This window comes from Neoarius graeffei, chromosome 26 (genome assembly GCF_027579695.1).
Source record: "Neoarius graeffei isolate fNeoGra1 chromosome 26, fNeoGra1.pri, whole genome shotgun sequence".
Lineage (NCBI taxonomy): Eukaryota > Metazoa > Chordata > Actinopteri > Siluriformes > Ariidae > Neoarius > Neoarius graeffei.
The window spans coordinates 17341328-17362865 of NC_083594.1; the positions used below are offsets into that span (position 1 = coordinate 17341328).

Here is a 21538-nt window from a genome sequence, read left to right on the forward strand (position 1 = left end):
CAGCGAAAGCGAGTTTTACTACCCTGAGGAAGAAGAAATAAAAGAAAACATTTCAGGAGAAAGCTAAAAACCTGGAACTGTTGCTAACGCCGAGCAAAAACATGGCTGAATCCTGAATGACTCAATTTTGTATAAATAGGGGACTACATAGGCGGCACAATGTAGTTTTTTTCCTGCCATGGAAGTGCACTTGTATACCGAGGAGGAAGCAATTTGCATTACAGCCGTGAATGAGGATTCGAAATGGCAGCTCGGCTCGGTTTCCCCTTTCGGGCGCTCTCGTTTTCTGTTAGAATTTGGGAAAGAAAAAAATAAATATATTATTTACCAGCTTAAGGTCGGTCCGTATGGTGAAATACCATGACCTCGGCCTTGAATACTTTCAAGACCTCGGTCATGGTATTTCACGATACGGACCTCCCAGCTGGTAAATAGCATATGAGTGATTCCACGCTTATGGGTACTGAAATGGGGACATGAACTTATTTTTAAAAATTCACCTAAAACCATTTCTTTTTTTACCATCAGGTCACAAAACATGTAATCTTTAATGAATGATATGTTAAAAGATAACTTTAATTTTCTGAGATGTAATAAAAACATATTTATATGCCAAAGTCAAGCCTATGAGTTCCAAAATGATGTCTGTTACATTACTTCTGTTACGATTGTCCATCTCGCGTCTGTTACAAATTAATTACAATCTAGCTATATACCATGTTAATCTTATTGAAAGAATGTGTATGTTTATTCTACTACACATGTTTATTAATTATATTTGCTAAAACATCACCTTCCTATGTTTCAAAAAGTAATTCTACATTGTTAAAATTGAGAATATATATGTCCACAACACTTCTGTTACGTTCTGACTTTGGCATATAAATATGTTTTTATTACATCTCAGAAAATTAAAGTTATCTTTTAACATATCATTCATTAAAGATTACATGTTTTGTGACCTGATGGTAAAAAAAGAAATGGTTTTAGGTGAATTTTTAAAAATAAGTTCATGTCCCCATTTCAGTACCCATAAGCGTGGAATCACTCATATATGTATTTTCGAATGAAACTGCATAGCTTAATGATGTTTGAACAAATAATGCAAAGATTGGGGTGAGATAGTATATTAGTCATGTAGTTCTATCCATCCGTTATCCATAACCGCTTATCCTTTGCAGGGTTGCGGACAAGCTGGAGCCTATCCAGCTGACTATGGCGTACGAGAGGCGGGGTACACCCTGGATAAGTCACCACATCATCGCAGGGCTGACACAGAGACAAACAACCATTCAGACTCACGTTCACACCTACGGTCAATTTCGAGCCACCAATTAGTCTAACCTGCATGTCTTTGGGGAAACCAGAGCACCCAGAGGAAGCCCACGCAGACACGGGGAGAACATGCAAACTCCACACAGGAAGGCCCTCGTCGGCCGCTGGGCTCGAACCCAGAACCTTCTTGCTGTGAGGCGACAGTGCTAACCACTCCGCCGCCCCATGTAGGTCCAGCGCAAAACGAAAAAAGGAAACAGCAAATTGTCTTGGCTGATTAAAAATATGTCCATTTGATCAACCTCAACCCAAGCAGTATTAAGCCTACTCACTGAATCTATAAGTACATAATTGAGACCATATTGATTCCTGAATTCTAGTCTATCCCACAGCAGGCCTTGGTGTGACACATGCCTCAGAAATTATGCAATTTTTTTGAGTGGCAAATTGTTACCAGCTAGTGACCCAGAGAACTGCTGCCAGTTTGAGGACTGTAGATTGTACATAGTACCAGAAGTTCACACATGGTATTCACTATCGCAGTTCCTACACTATCGGTCAAGCAAAACCTTACCTTCATTCATTACAAACATGAAAGTCATTTCAGCCTCATGATACATCATAATAATCAGAACAAATTGGGAAAATTTTGCCACCACTGAGTGAGAAAACAAATAAGCACATAAAGGTCAGAGAGTTTCTATCCAAGAAATCTCTGGGTAAGTATCAACAAGAACACACACTTGGACCTGTTGACATTACAATGCACACTGGCATGCAGTACCATCATGCAACTCTAACCAACAATCTCTTCTGTCTTCTCAGGACGTGTCGAATGAAGTATGCGTCACGATGATGTACAGTAAGCATAATGTTCTAGTGAAAGCTGCTGGAGCAAAATGGGGGTGCTGTGTTGTAACCTTGTGGATAATCTTGGTCAGGTTCTCAGAGTCGAGCATGTAGACATGGTCTCTTCCTCCGACCAGCAGCCAGCCACGATCCTCATCCAACAGCAGAACCTCATAATACCCGTGAACACCTGCTCCACTGTACCGGAACATGGCTGAATTGTTCCTGGACCACAGCTCTGAGGAATGAAATGAGAAAGAGATTAGTGGCTTGAGATTGACATATAACGCCACAATCTTCTTCAGCGTTCTGCCTAATGGCAGGTCCATGGCGTATGACGTGGCCGCTCTGACAGCTCCAGCCATCAAAGTTTCTAGGGAAGAATTACAGTAGTGGTTTCCTGTTGCCTTCTCCTGGATTCTCATCTCATCTCATTATCTCTAGCCGCTTTATCCTTCTACTACAGGGTCCCAGGCAAGCTGGAGCCTATCCCAGCTGACTACGGGCGAAAGGCGGGGTACACCCTGGACAAGTCGCCAGGTCATCACAGGGCTGACACATAGACACAGACAACCATTCACACTCACATTCACACCTACGGTCAATTTAGAGTCACCAGTTAACCTAACCTGCATGTCTTTGGACTGTGGGGGAAACCGGAGCACCCGGAGGAAACCCACACGGACAACATGCAAACTCCGCACAGAAAGGCCCTCGCCGGCCCCGGGGCTCAAACCCAGGACCTTCTTGCTGTGAGGCGACAGCGCTAACCACTACACCACCGTGCCGCCTTCTCCTGGATTATTACAGACAATTCTCAACCATTCACACCTATGGGCAATTTAGAGTAGCCAGTTAAAGGGGAACAGAGGGCAATATATAGAGTAACTATAACAATAAATCACACATTAACGAACCTTATTCAAGACTTACAAAAGTTTTTTGTTCTAAGGTTGGAAAGTTATAGTGTTTTGAAAGTAGCTCGAGCAAACTATTTCTGCAGTTTGAACAGCCCGCCATGATATTAATTTTATCCAATCAGAATGCACGTTCATTTTCTCTGCGTAACACTCATGACGTATGTATGTGCCCAGTTGTGTTGGCTCATTGAGGTTGGGAATAGCACGTGTGAATCGGAAAGTAGGATGAATTGTAAGTGATCGGCTACACAATGCCACAGTGTGTTGCTTTCGGGTGTAATAACAGGACCGATGGAAAGCATAACGATCCTCCAGACGTGCCTTTTGCGGGATCTCTTCGTATGATTCGACAGAGCTGTTGCTTTCACTTGATGCGCCCGACGCCATGATTACACGCTTCTCTCCTAGTGCAGTGGGTAGGGCCGACGTCACGGTCTTTTAAAAATGGCGACTCTTGTGCCGTTTAGCGTACCGACTATTATATTTACAATTACCAAGATATTTCGTTGTTTTCTAGTATATAAATTTGATAGAATACTTAAGAATATGTTACTTTGTCACATCAGCAACTGTATATATTATATTTGGTACCCCTTTAACTTAACCGCATGTCTTTGGATGATGGGGGAAACCGGAGCACCCAGAGGAAACCCACACAGACATGCCCTGTGCCTGAAATCACTCCATACTCACGATATAGTGGACTATACAGTGAGGTCGCCATTTTGTAGTGCTGTCCGAATGTATAGTGAGAATTATTACACCCTATATAGTGCACTCAATAATAATAATAATAATAATAATTATTATTATTATTGTTAAATCAACAGGTACATAAAAGCACTGAGGTGAAATGACTAAAGAGTTCAGTGCATATTAAAGGAGAACTGAAGTCGTTTTTAAACTTGCTTTATTTCTTAATTAGCGTGTTATTCAATTACGTTTTCCGTTTTAGTAACCTTATATCGTGACTCGTATTGGCAACTAATCGCAATTAAATATTATACTCATCAGCCTATTCGGTTTTCAGCCGTGTTGAATTTAGTTCGTTTGGTCCACGGAAGGCGTCGCTTATCCGCGCGAGCTTCACGAGACTTGTGCGAGACTTTGAAATGTGAAGTGTCAGCCAGGTGTCAGTGCCGCCATTTTGAAAACTGTTTTCCAAATGAAATATTGCACGAAAACGAGTTTAAATGACGATTACTGCCTACTTTTTTCAAACTTTCCTGATTGCTATCAAAACAAACAAAACTTCCGGCTTGATTACGTCAGCATTCGAAAGAGGGCGCACGCGTGTTTTGACAACCCCTGTGTCCGAAATCGCTCCATACTCGCTATATAGTCGGGTACCCATTTTGTAGTGCTGTCCGAAACCTTCGTGAGGATTATTTACACTCTATATAGTGCACTCAAAGTATCCCACAATGCATCACGAAAAGTAGTGTCCAACCGATGGTCACTAACCAAGCAATATATCCCATCATGCATTGCGGTCGCGCTGAAAGAAATCAAATCAAAAGCCTTTAATTAAAGGCAGCGGCAAAGAAGAAAGTATTCAGCCTTTGTTTAAAAGAACTGAAAGATGCAGGTACTTTGTATTGATTAATGTGGGAAATGCACTCAGTGTAATATGGATTTATCAAAAAAAACACATGCATGTATTTATCATTTTGAAAACCCACCGGCGGCACGGTGGTGTAGTGGTTAGCGCTGTCGCCTCACAGCAAGAAGGTCCGGGTTCGAGCCCTGTGGCCGGCGAGGGCCTTTCTGTGCAGAGTTTGCATGTTCTCCGCGTGGGTTTCCTCCGGGTGCTCCGGTTTCCCCCACAGTCCAAAGACATGCAGGTTAGGTTAACTGGTGACTCTAAATTGACCGTAGGTGTGAATGTGAGTGTGAATGGTTGTCTGTGTCTATGTGTCAGCCCTGTGATGACCTGGTGACTTGTCCAGGGTGTACCCCGCCTTTCGCCCGTAGTCAACTGGGATAGGCTCCAGCTTGCCTGCGACCCTGTAGAACAGGATAAAGCGGCTAGAGATAATGAGATGAGATGAGATGAAAACCCACCAGCCGACTGATCTGGCACGTTTTAATTGTGCGACAGTAATGATGTATAACACGGTGTGACGGAGTACTGTCCGAAAGCATTTTTTCTAGTGAACGATACGGAAGCCGAGAGAGGCCCTTCATATAATCCTTTTTTTTATTCACCTTGTTATCCTGAGATAACGACATAATTAATTCAGGATCTCGAGAAAACAACACAACTAATTCGAGATCTCGAGAAAACAAAACCGTTATTTCGAGATCTCGAGAAAACAAAACAATTATTCCGTGATCTCGAGTAAACAGCTGAGAAATGGTTCATTCAGGTGCGCCAAGAGACTTGTGATATGCTGACTTTGGGGCTATTTCTCATTCTGTATAGACGCAACTTTGGTCATTAGAATGTCTGGAATAATCGATCACCTAATAAGGCAATATTTTGATCAGGGGTTGACACAGGGAGAGATTGCATTAAGTCTTTTAATAAAGGATAATTTCAAAGTTAGTCAGGGGGGGCGCAGCTGTGCTAGAAATCTCAGCTGTTTTCTCGAGATCATGAAACAATTGTTTTGTTTTTTCGAGATCACGGAATAATTGTTTTGTTTTCTCGAGATCTCGAATTAGTTGTGTTGTTTTCTCGAGATCCTGAATTAATGATGTCGTTATCTCGGAATAACGGTTTTGTTTTCTCGAGATCTCAAATTAGTTGTGTTGTTTTCTCGAGATCCTGAATTAATTATGTCGTTATCTCGGGATAACAAGGCGAATAAAAAAAGATTATATAAAGGGCCTCTCGCGGCTTCCGTAGAACGATTTCAGACACAGGGATGGAGAGAACATGCAAACTCCACACAGAAAGGCCCCCGTCGACCACTAGGCTCAAACCCAGAACCTTCTTGCTGTGAGGCAACAGCGCTAACCACTACACCACCGTGCCGCCCAAAGCCACAGGTTTGTAAAGTTAAGTTGATGTAAATTCAATTTGTAGCGCCAATAAAGCTATTTTCGTACTTCCTGATTTGATGCAATAGAAATCAAATTCATAGTTGTCACGGATGCGCTGTTCATGTTTCCTGTGTTGTGTGGCTTTACTAAGCCTGTTTTCCTGATTTCCAAGTTTATATCCCACATTCAGGGCCCGTTTACACGAGGACGCTGTCGGGTAAAAACGACTGAATATTTTATCGGAAGTGCCTTTCGTCTACACGGGGACGGCGTTTCCGAGGCTGAAAAATGGAAAAAATTGAAAACGCCTTCCAGAGTGGATAAGTTAAAAACGGCCCCCGTTGCATATCCGTCTAAACTACCCAATACCCGAAACTCTGCTCGGATCTGCTCACGTCGGGTACGCGTTTACGTCATACATATGTCATATACTGTACATACCAGCCCGGGAAGCAAGAAAGTAAGTAAAAAAGTAAGAGCATGTCTGATTACATCGATCCAACGGACCTTCAAGCTGCTCTGGCAGCTTTAATAAACGTCCAGGAGTCCTTCGAACATCTATACCGAATCTGCACATATACCGTTAATGAACAGAGGCGGGTATAGTACGCGCTTACTTTTTTACTTACTTTCTTACTTACCATAGCCAGAGCAGTCAAAGTTTTCGCGGCGCAGATCAGACAAGACGGAAGACGTTGCACATGCGTGCAGACATAGCGGAGGTCTTTCACAGCACCACCTAGCCGCCTGGCATGCACATCCAATTGAATTCCACACATTTATGCGTCACCGTATAGACACAGATTTCCTCCTTGAAAACGGTCGTGTAGACGCGGACAAAAGTGAGAACGAAAACGGACTTTTGCGTTTTTGTTTTTGTTACCGTCTCCGTGTAAAGTGGGCCTCAGTGTTGAGATCCTTGTCTGTGTTACTGTTTATGGTTATGAACTTTTCAGTGATCACCCAGATTGTCTACGTGCTGTCATGCACTATCATGATTTCTGGATTTACCTAAATAATGCCCATGCTGAGTTTACATATTTGTGTCCTCTCATATCAACCCCCACGTTACATTAGTAGCGGTGAAAAAAAAATTGCAGCAATGGTCCAAATTTGAAGGATGGATGTAAGTTCCTCCAGCACATGGTTACCATGCATTACCATAATTATATGCTATTCATGTTACACAGATTACAGTTGGTCTTCCAATTCGAAACATGATAAGTTTCTTGGACTGATTTATTAAACCATTATTTGTCAAACATTTAAGCTGGGGGAAAAAAAAAACAGCCCACAGGACCCTGCAGCGTGCCGGCTTCCAAAATGAACGAATACCTCAAAAAGAAGGTGAATTTTGTTCTAACCCACATCATTTTTTCCTTTCTCTGTTTACAGTTCACTTTATCACACACGGCTTCACTCCTCCAAAAGAATGTGCAACCATTACCATTACCGGATGAGACGCACTGATCATCTGATACTGTGAATTGAAAAGGAAAATTTGTAAAGCCGATGTCGCGGGCCAATTTTAACCATGACGCTGAGTATTCAGCCGTTTAACCAAAACTCTGATATTGGTATCTTCTCGAAATTAGAAACCAGTTGAATTTAAAAAAAAAAAAAAGAGAGAGCAGACTTTGCACTTTATACTGAATGGTTTCTCAGTCAGGGCGGCACGGTGGTGTAGTGGTTAGCGCTGTCGCCTCACAGCAAGAAGGTCCTGGGTTCGAGCCCCGGGGCCGGCGAGGGCCTTTCTGTGTGGAGTTTGCATGTTCTCCCCGTGTCCGCGTGGGTTTCCTCCGGGTGCTCCGGTTTCCCCCACAGTCCAAAGACATGCAGGTTAGGTTAACTGGTGACTCTAAATTGAGCGTAGGTGTGAATGTGAGTGTGAATGGTTGTCTGTGTCTATGTGTCAGCCCTGTGATGACCTGGCGACTTGTCCAGGGTGTACCCCGCCTTTCGCCCGTAGTCAGCTGGGATAGGCTCCAGCTTGCCTGCGACCCTGTAGAAGGATAAAGCGGCTAGAGATAATGAGATGAGATGAGATGAGGTTTCTCAGTCACGTGACAATTTATCTAAAATTGTCCCTTATTTAAAATACTCATTACAAGTGGACAGACTAAACAGCACGACACTTTTGTTAAAGTTTGTTTTACAAAGCGGAAAAGATACAGAGTTCATTTGATCTTGGAGCACTTTGTCAGCAAAACTCTCAGCTCCAAAGAGATAAGAGTAGTGAACAAATCACTGGTTGGTCAAGTAGATTACGTGTCGAGGGTATCGATACAGTATTTCATACGTAGGCTGACAAGTTCAGGAAGCTGCTGATTTGGCGGTCACCAGCTTTTATTTTTGTGTCACTCTGCCAACAACCAGAGAAAGAAAAAAACCCTACTCCCTACTGACTTTCACAAAACATAACTTTTCGTTTGATATGTTTGTTTAAATGTAAAATGCTCCATGGATCATATATTTTTCTGCGGTACAAAGCAACTCTTCTGCGCTTACGCGTAAACCAAGGACGGGGTTTGGCCGTCGGTGGAAACTATTCTACTCGATAAATGAATTAGTATGTACAGATCCTCGACAGTCTTTTCAGAATCAGGATTACAAAGTAATGTGGAAACAAATGTGCAAAGTACAGTACAGTGCACTCAAAAACTATTAAACACTTAGTCACCCCTCTCAGGGATTTCAGCACTCGCTGATTTTCCACAGGATGCATTAATAGACATAATTAACTTGTCGTTCTTGTGAGGTAAATTATATTAGTTGTCACTTTTAACCTTGTTAATTCGACATCCTGCCCTGGCAACCAAAATATTTGCCTGAGCAAGCACAGTGACCCTTTCAGTTACTGGGTGGAATATTATTATTATTATTATTATTATTATTATTATTCGTCTAACTCTGGATAATAAGCTTTAGTATAAATATGCAGGTGATTATAGAAAATCGCGCACACTGAGTGGTCAAGAAATCTGGACTATTTCTCGATAATTGCCTCGAGCGACTCGGCAAAATGGCAGCCAATTGCTTTGTCACCACAGGAGAGGAAGAATTACAACCCCGATTCCAAAAAAGTTGGGACAAAGTACAAATTGTAAATAAAACCGGAATGCAATGATGTGGAAGTTTCAAAATTCCATATTTTATTCAGAATAGAACTTAGATGACATATCAAATGTTTAAACTGAGAAAATGTATCATTTAAAGAGAAAAATTAGGTGATTTTACATTTCATGACAACAACACATCTCAAAAAAGTTGGGACAAGGCCATGTTTACCACTGTGAGACATCCCCTTTTCTCTTTACAACAGTCTGTAAACGTCTGGGGACTGAGGAGACAAGTTGCTCAAGTTTAGGGATAGGAATGTTAACCCATTCTTGTCTAATGTAGGATTCTAGTTGCTCAACTGTCTTAGGTCTTTTTTGTCGTATCTTCCGTTTTATGATGTGCCAAATGTTTTCTATGGGTGAAAGATCTGGACTGCAGGCTGGCCAGTTCAGTACCCGGACCCTTCTTCTACGCAGCCATGATGCTGTAATTGATGCCGTATGTGGTTTGGCATTGTCATGTTGGAAAATGCAAGGTCTTCCCTGAAAGAGACGTCGTCTGGATGGGAGCATATGTTGCTCTAGAACCTGGATATACCTTTCAGCATTGATGGTGTCTTTCCAGATGTGTAAGCTGCCCATGCCACACACACTAATGTAACCCCATACCATCAGAGATGCAGGCTTCTGAACTGAGCGCTGATAACAACTTGGGTCGTCCTTCTCCTCTTTAGTCTGAATGATACGGCGTCCCTGATTTCCATAAAGAACTTCAAATTTTGATTCGTCTGACCACAGAACAGTTTTCCACTTTGCCACAGTCCATTTTAAATAAGCCTTGGCCCAGAGAAGACGTCTGCGCTTCTGGATCATGTTTAGATACGGCTTCTTCTTTGAACTATAGAGTTTTAGCTGGCAACGGCAGATGGCACGGTGAATTGTGTTCACAGATAATGTTCTCTGGAAATATTCCTGAGCCCATTTTGTGATTTCCAATACAGAAGCATGCCTGTATGTGATGCAGTGCCGTCTAAGGGCCCGAAGATCACGGGCACCCAGTATGGTTTTCCGGCCTTGACCCTTACGCACAGAGATTCTTCCAGATTCTCTGAATCTTTTGATGATATTATGCACTGTAGATGATGATATGTTCAAACTCTTTGCAAGTTTACACTGTCGAACTCCTTTCTGATATTGCTCCACTATTTGTCGGCGCAGAATTAGGGGGATTGGTGATCCTCTTCCCATCTTTACTTCTGAGAGCCGCTGCCACTCCAAGATGCTCTTTTTATACCCAGTCATGTTAATGACCTATTGCCAATTGACCTAATGAGTTGCAATTTGGTCCTCCAGCTGTTCCTTTTTTGTACCTTTAACTTTTCCAGCCTCTTATTGCCCCTGTCCCAACTTTTTTGAGATGTGTTGCTGTCATGAAATTTCAAATGAGCCAATATTTGGCATGAAATTTCAAAATGTCTCACTTTCAACATTTGATATGTTGTCTATGTTCTATTGTGAATACAATATCAGTTTTTGAGATTTGTAAATTATTGCATTCCGTTTTTATGTACGATTTGTACTTTGTCCCAACTTTTTTGGAATCGGGGTTGTACAAATTATGAAAGAAAACACTGTTCCTAAAGGCACCGAAGACGCGACGACATTGGTTCTAAAACTATTTAAAGGTAAGGTGGAATTGTGATTTATTTTATCGATTTCAAAACAAAGTATTTTATGTGAGTCAGAATAGATACGTGATATTCACCGATATTCAAGTCTGGCCGCATTAAATTTGCGCGCTTGAAATAAATTATATTTTAAGACGATTTTTTTTTTAAATAATCACCTGGGTATTTATACTGAAACAATTATGCTCCACAGGCTCAGTGAATATTGATGAATAATAACCTCAACTTCATCTCTGTTATTATTCACTGATATTCACTTTGCCTTTGGCGAATGATTGTTTCATATATGTGAGATGAATTACCATTTTCATTCTTCACTATCATTTAGTAGTGAGAAAAATGTGTATGACTGTCATAACTCAAATGATATAATTGTACTTTTTTAATCTTGATCGTTTACGAGGCATATCTGATGCTCGCTGGCCGTGCTGTGAAAATTGCCTATACAGACGCTCATCTAAGTTTCCAAACCCATCGTTGTTTAATTCTTGAATATTTTCTATCATGAATACTATCATTAAAAAGCTTATAATCTCTGCTTTCCAAAGACAGTGATCTCGTTAAGATCTGTTCAGTACTTTGGGAGTAACGGCAGGTTGAAGTTGGTATAACAGAGTTCACTCTCTGCTCGCGTGACGTCGGGAAACTGCCAGTGCTTTTTGAGTCACGGGAAAGCGCTCAGGCTCTCTCTCTCTCTTCTGATCAGTTTCTGACTGGATGACTCGTGACTATCAATCAGATAACTTTTATAGGGATGTTCTCTCGCTCTCACTGTTTCTGATGAAGTATTCAGCAACATTTTCCGTCAGCTAGTTTTGATGTTATGATTCACGGGAGACTTTGAAGTGAGCTTTCATAGCTTTACCTACTTATTTTTTCAAATCAAACTGATTCATCTCATCTAATCTCATTATCTCTAGCCGCTTTATCCTGTTCTACAGGGTCGCAAGTATCCCTATCCCAGCTGACTATGGGCGAAAGGCGGGGTACACCCTGGACAAGTCGCCAGGTCATCACAGGGCTGACACATATACACAGACAACCATTCACACTCACATTCACACCTACGGTCAATTTAGAGTCACCAGTTAACCTAACCTGCATGTCTTTGGACTGTGGGGGAAACTGGAGCACCCGGAGGAAACCCACGCAGACACGGGGAGAACATGCAAACTCCACACAGAAAGGCCCTCGCCGGCCACGGGGCTCGAACCCGGACCTTCTTGCTGTGAGGCGACAGCGCTAACCACTACACCACCGTGCCGCCGAAACTGATTCATGTAAATCCATAACTATTTTAGAATAGAACTGTAGTTGTTTTGATGAAAAATATTGAGATCTTAGTGATCAGAATGAGATTAAAAAAAAAAACAGAAGTCAGAAATGTGAATGTCAGTTTCAGTTAAATTAATTGGAATTGTTTATTGGATGTGGCTCATACAGTTTTTTCAAGGTTCGCCTTGAAAGCTGTGAATATCATTTATATTCTTTCATATAAACACTAGTAGGCCCTACTTTTGAGAAATACAAAGGCCTACGGAGCACAAAGAGGGTATTAGAAATAATTTTTTATTACTTTTTTACTGAGTGTACCGATTTGATGTTTTTCCCTAATTAGCATAATTAGTTTTTCCAATCTTTGATTTGTAATATCTCAAGAATGGATGACCGTATTTTAATTCTGTAAAAAGTATGTTGTTCTGCATTCAGTTCTGAATTCCGTGAGAGCAGTTTCAAACAATTTGGATTAAATTTGACTTTTCATTTGATATGCCTACCCTTACAAATACAAGTATATAAATATAACTTTCCAGAAACAAATGCAGATCATTGGCGCATTTTGATTAACATGTCAGTCAAATGTCTCACTGTTGGGGTCAATGAGAGGCTATCATTAATTTGAAAGACACCTCAAATAAATATGCCAATCATACGTCCTAACACTACCTTTTAGGACCACTTTCACAAATTAGGTCTTCCGATACCCATGTGGAGAAATGTGCATGTTGTCCCAGCTGGGAACTGTGGAAACAGTTACTCGGACTGGTGCGGGTTACGCAAACAGAACACACACATGCACGCTGTCCCTCATAGCTTAAGCATGCCTTGCTGTGTCCTCTCCCTCCGCGGAGAAGAAGTTTAACAAGGCAGAAAATGACCCTGGCTAATCAGTACCAATTAACCCTGTACACCATCGGCTGACGTGTGCACCATGTCCACCAGACAGCCGGAGAACACAGGGGGAAACGTCTATGCTTACATGCTGACGTGGTGTTTTGTCTAAAAGAAGTCTTCTCTGGAAGCTATAAGCATGCTGGAGTGTGATTTTACAACAATTTCTATCAACTTTGGCAGTTGGTGAAAGTTTGCACAGAGAAAGGAAACAGATTTGAAGTGTTGTTGACTCTGAATTCTTATGGTGAAATGATACAGGTTATGCAAAGAGTAAAACATGCATGTAAAAGGCACTTAAAAATGTATGACACAGATCATCAGTTCTACAAATGATATGTGCAGAAGTATTGTACATGACCATCGGGAAAAAATAATAAACGTTCACTTTTATGGGGCAAGAAATGATCAGATTCCCGGGATGAAAATCAGGAGCCCTGGACAAGTCGATTTCATGTCCATGCTATTTATTTTTTTATTCATCGTCGCCCAATGGACAAGCAGGTTCAACGAGTAAAGAAAGAATGTAAACCCCGATTCCTCTTGACACACACAACAAAGTGTTTAATTTGTCATTGTACTGTATGTTTAAAGTGACACAGGTCGATGTGCTAGTTCAGAAATCATTTAATCCACTCCCCTTTCTGAATTGTTTGAGCTGATACCCATCCTCGTAGCTGGTATGCATCATCTTGTTTCAATACGGTTCAGAGGTCGCGACTACGGAGCCACAGCCAACATGGCGGATCGCCCAGATCAAACAAAGACTCCGAAATCGCGACAAAAAAAGACGATTTTAAAGCTAGACTGCCTTTCAGATTGTTCAAGTGTAGGTCATAAAAAGCATTTTCCCAACACCCAGTTATTTTTGTTTAGTGAACCGAAAGCTACTGAATTCGAATCACAGACTTCCAATTTTATTAGTTTTTTTAAAATAGAACAATTAATGAATTTAGAGCCACGTGGCCCTAAATTCTCTGCTATTTTTTCCTGCTTCACCATGACCCGATACAAGATACTACATGCTGCATCACGTGGTGGGCTTTCCCTGTTCGTACAAGGCATTGTGGGATACAAATTTGAAACAGGAGAGAAAAATGGTCGATGTGAGTGTGCGAATGAAATGTGAAAGACCGACTAGAATAACGGAAAGTGAGACAAAAAGACGTTATGTTGCGAAGGAAAGGAAACACAGGACCAAACTAATAAATAATCGGCGGTTAGCGAGCACCTCGGTGTAATCAGCTGTTCGTTTAGCGACAGAATGATGGAACTGTCGGTGCACGGTCAAAGGTAAACCTGTAGATGGCAGTAATGCAACACTGTGGATGCCAGCTGCCGTAAAACCCAAAAGAAGAAGGTAAATCTGCGCATGCGCTCATGGACTTCCTCTGTCTGCTTGACTGCGCGAAGCGAGCGATTTCATGCACATTATTTGCTCAGGAATCCCTTCAAATTAAATCACTTCCCAGTCACAGAATGGCCTGTTAAAGATAAAGCTATCACAATGACCAAATTTCAGAAGGAACTAAATTTCACTGATTTTATGAAATCGAAAAGCAATCTCGCTTTAAGGAAGTAAGTATCTGACATTGTCAGAGGCAAAACGCACCAGAAAAGTGAGGGGAAAAAACACGGCAGACAAGCCAAGCAAATATTGCTGGCCAGCTTCCCCGACAGAGGGCCGAAAAGGCAAAAACAAATGCGGCATCTGATGCCAACTTTGCCAAGATGCTGTTGGGCAAGTGAGTGACGGGTAATGACAGCTTACAAAATAACGCTAATTGGTATCTTTACTTATTACATTAACTTTTATACAGATTAGAATTGAAATATTCCAAATCTGAATGCACCTGTGAGCTTGAAGGTTCTTGAGCGCTCGCTTCTGTGTCGGAGGCCGCCGGTTCTGCCATGTTTGCTCATTATAATATTATAATGAGGATAAACTTCAGCCGTTTCTGTACCCAAGTGTAAACGTTAGCGCACAGCATTTTTCCAGCTCATTCTCCTTCACAGCCATGAGGCAGCGGGCAATACAGCATGTGATTCAAGAACCTAAGGGTTATTCTAGCTCTGCAGGGTACTAGTCATCTTTTTAATACATCGACCTGTGTCACTTTAAACAAAATGAGCTTCGCAGTGGTGTGACACACCTACAGTACATACTGTAAATAGAATACATGCTTTCAAATTTGCAAATCATATTAGCTGGCACGGTGGTGTAGTGGTTAGCACTGTCGCCTCGCAACAAGAAGGTTCTGGGTTCAAGCCCAGCGGCCGGCGAAGGCCTTTCTGTGTGGAGTTTGCATGTTCTCCCCGTGTCTGCGTGGGTTTCTCTGGGTGCTCCGGTTTCCCCCACAGTCCAAAGACATGCAGGTTCGGCTAACTGGTGACTCTAAATTGGTGTGAATATGAGTGTGAATGGATGTTTGTCTCTGTGTCAGCCCTGTGATGACCTGGCGACTTGTCCAGGGTGTACCCCGCCTTTCGCCCGTAGTCAGCTGGGATAGGCTCCAGCTTGCCTGCGACCCTGTAGAACAGGATAAGCGGCTAGAGATAATGGATGGATGGATAGCTACCAGGGCGGCACAGTGGTTAGCGCTGTCACCTCGCAGCAAGAAGGTTCTGGGTCCGAGCCCAGTGGCCGACAGGGGCCTTTCTGTGTGGAGTTTGCATGTTCTCTCCGTGTCTGCGTGGGATTCCCCCCACAGTCTAACTGGCTAGTCTAAATTGTCCATTGATCAAGCTTGGAGAGGGATGGGCTCCACCAAGTTTAAATGCTCTTGACACACTAATGATGGACTGTTAAATGCCATCAGTGATGGCCCTCACTAGCTATGGGACAAAGAAGAAGATTAGCCACCCTTTTTTTTTTAACACAGTTTACATTTCTGAGCAGGTAAAAACAGGTGATTGGGCAAGAACACTGGTGCGTCTACATGCCTGGTGGTCCAGCTAATAAATGCAACAATTACTCCTTCATGCCCGACATTATTTCTTTCGTCCTTACAGTCTCAGACTTTGACAAACTAGAGGTTTTTTTTGTCATTTATATTGGTGTTCGAAGTTAACTTGACAGATTGAACAGTCTTGCTGAAGATATTCTTTCTTCAACTATTTTTTCATTATTTCTTTCTCTGAAGCCAGTGATTTGTCACATTAATTAATCCTTTCCCTCATAAAAGTCCCATTCAGCAGTCTACTTTATCCCTGGACTGTTTTTTTTTTCTTTCTCTTGTTGGAAAGAAAACCCCTCTTCACATCTCAGGGCCTTTGAAAACAGCACGACTTGTCACCATGACTCACTACTTGCTGATGGAGATTAATTGGCTAAGGGAGAAGTGCAGAGTGCCAGTGATGAAGTATCCTCTTCAGGGGGCTACTTAGGGCTTCATGACAGACATGTACATTCCAGCCCAACAGAGAGGGAATTCCCAAGCCAACTAAAAGAATCACAAGAATACATCAAACATGCAGTAGAGTCCTTATAATTGGAAAGTTTACTACCATGTTATGAGACAGGAACGCATTGGCGAACTTAAGAACAATAAACCATGACAAGGCCACAGTCGTGGACCATGAATGAATACATCCAATCATCTATTTCAAACATGAGGTTTTAAGTCAGCTAGGTTAACATTATATAACCCTTCCTAGCTTTACCACCAGTTTAAACTGACCATGCTTCACTAACGTAAGCTATGCTTTATTTGTATTCTTGTATTAAAACCTGAAATGCAAAACAATAGAAGAAATGAAAAATGGAAAAATTACCCAGGTTCATGTTTACCCAGGTGAATAGTCTACTACGAGACAGTCACACCAATATTAGGTGGTGTTTACATTAGACCGTATCCGTCTCGTTTTCATCGCAGATGCACTGTCCATTCACATTAAAACGCCGGGAAACGACTCCACAGGCGGAACAACTTGAATCCGCCAGGGCCCACGTATTCAACCCAGTTCGTATCTGATCCGGTGCTGTGTAAACATTGAGATATGAGGAAACGCAGTGCTGAGCTCTAGCTGACGTCGTCATTGGACAACGTCGCTGTGACATCCACCTTCCTGATTCGCTGGCGTTGTTCATGCCACGTTGGTCATGTGACACGACTGCTGAAAAACGGCATGGACTTCACTTCCTGCTATTGTTTCCACCTTGTATCACCTTTTTGTTTTTCATTAAAGAGTATAAAAGTATGAATATAATGCTTTGCTTTGTCATTCTTAATGTTGTTCATGGTAAGATGCAAATACTGGCCATTGTATAGTTATGATTGTCTTTAGGCTTGCCATCCTTCCACTTGCAAGTGGTGAGTGACTTGCGCATGCCCGATATGCACTGGGATCACACACACAGCGGCTCAGTCCCGAATCACTGCTCGTGCGCTTCACTCGCGCGCTCTGTGAGCTGCGCAGGGCCGGAGTGCGCACCCTCCAGAGGGCACTCGATGTTCAGGGCGGAGTGATTTGGAGCGCAGCCGCTGAGGAGGAAGCGCTGAGCCGCACTGACAAATTTCAACTTACGTGCTGTCTAAGTCATGTGATTAGCGTATCCATGTATTGGCGTTGCTGTGTGCACGCGAATCGTGTATTGGCGTTGCTGTGTGCACGCGAATCGTTTTAAAAACGTTAATCTGATGATCCGCTGATACGGTCTAATGTAAACGCCACCTTAGTGTAGCTGTAGAGTAAGATCATTTGATACAGTACAGTATGCAAGTATCAGGGGCGGCATGGTGGTGCAGTGGTTAGCACTGACACCTCACAGCAAGAAGGTTCTGGGTTCGAGCCCAGTGGCCAGTGAGGGCTTTTCTGTGTGGAGTTTGCATGTTCTCCCCGTGTCTGCACGGGTTTCCCCCGCAGTCCAAAGACATGCATTTAGGTTAACTGACTACTCTAAATCGTCCATGCGTGAATGGTTGTTTCCCAAGCCTGGAAATGGGAGGGTTGTGCAGGAAGGTCCTAGTGGTTAGTGTGTCCGCCTCTCGATCGGGAGATCGCGAGTTCTACTGACGGTCGGGTCATACCAAAGACCATCATAAAAATGGTACCTACTGCCATCTGGCAAGGTACGCTGCAATCCAGATGTGAGTGGGGAGTCAAACTCTCGCGGTTACCAGAGGACTAGCCCCCCACTATAACCCTAGCTATGTGAGAGGCTGAGGGCTACGGAAACGGAGATCGGCGCCGCCCTACAGTATGCGCCACATGGCGTGGGAAGGGACTTTGCGCAGGAAGGGCATCTGAAGTTTAAAAAACAAACAAACAAACAAACAAACAAAAAAACTATGCTCCAATTAATATGACATGTGGATCAATAGGGTCCACATGGCAGCAACCCCAAACACATAAGTAAGCGAGTATGCAAGTATTATAAATATGTTCCAAGAACACCACAGTACCAAACTGTAAAAGACATTTGAAGTAACATACTGGTTTGAACACAGTATTGCTCTTCATAGTGTGGTCTTTTGGGCCCCAACAGTACAACCCTGGAATGGAACTTTGATAGTTCCTTAAGTATGACATGGCAATTGCTCACTGACGAGTACAAATAAATATTCCAACAGGGAATCGTCAGGCCCACTTATTTAGCAAAAAGGGTTATGTAGCCAACAGCACCTGCTGTATTCATTTCTTCTTTGCCTGCGTCATCCCCAAGAAACCTTGAACCTCAAATGTTTACCAAGAACATTACATTACAGGCATTTAGCATACGCTCTTACCCAGAGCGACAGACAACGTACCCAGAGGAGCCTGGGGAGCAGTTGGAGGTTAGATGCCTTGCTCAAGGGTACTTCAGCCATTCCTGCTGGTCTAAGGAATAGAACCAGCAACCCTTTGGTCCCAAAGCTGCTTCTTTAACCTTTAGGCCATGGCTTCCTCCAACAGAGACCTGGGTTTCATGGTCTGCTTCTTGCAGGTCTCCATGGTATAGATTTATTTTAAAAACTCATCAATAGATTTTTTGTTTAAATATCATAAATCAAAAACCTCTACCTAATTAACCGCAAACTTTTGGTATTGACATTGTATATTTTCTCACTTTTAATACAAAGTGCCAAAACCTCAATGCGTTTTCATTAGTTTTTCAATAAGCAAATCCCCACAGCTATGTTTCAAAATGTTTTGGAAAGCCTTCCCAAGCAAATGGAGATTATTATAACAGCAAAGGAGGGGACCAAGTCTGGAATGGGATGTTCAAAATACAGTGAGTCTCATGATCAGGTTTCCACAGACTTATGGACATATAGTGTACATGTACATTTTGCTGGTTTAGATTTATGCGTGGAATCTGACCATGTATCGCAAATCACGTGGGGGAAAAAAAAATGCCTCGTTATTTTTGAAAAAGTTCCTCACATTCTGTGTACATTCCACAAATCAAAGGTTATCGACTGTGAATATTTGCCATATTTTAATCTTTTCCATCTCACTGATTAAACTTACTCGCTTAGATCACTTCCTACCCTTCTCTCACATTTTCCCATTCCCAGATCTGTCCTGTAAACATTGGAAATTTCCTTTTTCCCCTTGTACAAACACATCTGCTTCCACACAGCCACATGGATCGTGTTTTTAAAATTCTGGGCAGCTCATCGCCCGTGATCGCAGGAGGTGAATTTTAAGGTACCAACCCATCATGCAAAGGTCTGATACCAAGCCAGTTTTTCTTCTCACTTTAGGAGGAGGTATGGAGGATTTTTTTTTTTTTGGGTGTATGCATTTTGACCTTAAAGGCAACAACTCCAGTCAAAAGGAATGAGTTGGGAGCAGGTGGTCGAGGTCATCTTCAGTATGAAAGGAGGAAGAAATGGCTTGGTTCCATTTGGCACAGGCTTACAGGATCCTATTGACTTCATTTACTTTAAAGCTTTATGAGGGAAAAGCAAAACTTCAAACGTGACAACTGTGAATGAGAGAATGAGACCCAAAAGCTAGCATGCGCTGAGGACCGAGCCGACCCTTTCTGACTGTGATGATTAGCTGATGATGTGACACGATGGCATGTTTATAAGGTGACAAGGAAGGAACTGAATTTTCCGAGTCCCTCCAGAAAAACTGTTGGGGCGGTTCAGGATAAACAACTCTCATATTGTTCCATTTCAGTGCTACAGGTTGCTGCATGAGCAGCACTAATCAAAGAAACGTGATGCAGATGGTCAACTCACCATCTGGGATAAGTCATATCAACCCCAAAAACTATGCTCTAAAGTGCTATGTGTTTATGAAGTGTTTAAGCACGATATGCTTTTAGAATCAACTCAAAGCTCATCTTTGAAACATATAGCTGTTTTTGTTTCACAGTGTTGGTATCAAGCTGTTCTGTGAACATATGCAACACTTTAATGGAGGACTGAAGGCAAATTTATTATTATTATCAAAATTCTATTTCTCATTTTATTAAATATAGGAATGCATTTTTGATCGCTATTTTGTCACTGCTACCGTATAGCAAGTTATGAGTGTTTGAAATATGCTCTGTAATATATCAGTCCATATGTCAAAGCAATGGCCGTAAACGAGATTCGCTGAGACCTGTGCGAGACATCGTAGGACGGAAGTATAACGTACAGCGGAAATCAAAGTGACCAACCCTGTGTCCGAAATCGCTCACTCGTTCACTACTCCCTACTCCCTATATAGGGAATTACTATATAGAGGACTACAACCCCAATTCCAAAAAAGTTGGGACAAAGTACAAATTGTAAATAAAAACGGAATGCAATGATGTGGAAGTTTCAAAATTCCATATTTTATTCAGAATAGAACTTAGATGACATATCAAATGTTTAAACTGAGAAAATGTATCATTTAAAGAGAAAAATGAGGTGATTTTAAATTTCATGACAACAACACATCTCAAAAAAGTTGGGACAAGGCCATGTTTACCACTGTGAGACATCCCCTTTTCTCTTTACAACAGTCTGTAAACGTCTGGGGACTGAGGAGACAAGTTGCTCAAGTTTAGGGATAGGAATGTTAACCCATTCTTGTCTAATGTAGGATTCTAGTTGCTCAACTGTCTTAGGTCTTTTTTGTCGTATCTTCCGTTTTATGATGCGCCAAATGTTTTCTATGGGTGAAAGATCTGGACTGCAGGCTGGCCAGTTCAGTACCCGGACCCTTCTTCTACGCAGCCATGATGCTGTAATTGATGCAGTATGTGGTTTGGCATTGTCATGTTGGAAAATGCAAGGTCTTCCCTGAAAGAGACGTCGTCTGGATGGGAGCATATGTTGCTCTAGAACCTGGATATACCTTTCAGCATTGATGGTGTCTTTCCAGATGTGTAAGCTGTCCATGCCACACGCACTAATGCAACCCCATACCATCAGAGATGCAGGCTTCTGAACTGAGCGCTGATAACAACTCGGGTCGTCCTTCTCCTCTTTAGGCCGAATGACACGGCGTCCCTGATTTCCATAAAGAACTTCAAATTTTGATTCGTCTGACCACAGAACAGTTTTCCACTTTGCTACAGTCCATTTCAAATGAGCCTTGGCCCAGAGAAGACGTCTGCGCTTCTGGATCATGTTTAGATACGGCTTCTTCTTTGAACTATAGAGTTTTAGCTGGCAAC

General features: G+C 42.2%; 1 protein-coding gene across 3 annotated transcripts in view; it reads right to left on the reverse strand.

The window, feature by feature from the left end:
- si:dkey-49n23.1 (semaphorin-3D) overlaps positions 1-21538 on the reverse strand; it is a 152310-nt gene that overhangs the window by 47096 nt on the left and 83676 nt on the right. For all 3 annotated transcript variants that reach the window (XM_060910315.1, XM_060910316.1, XM_060910317.1), the window contains one exon: positions 2196-2362. In XM_060910315.1, coding sequence (XP_060766298.1) covers positions 2196-2362 — 167 coding nt within the window. The remainder of the gene's footprint in view (positions 1-2195; positions 2363-21538) is intronic.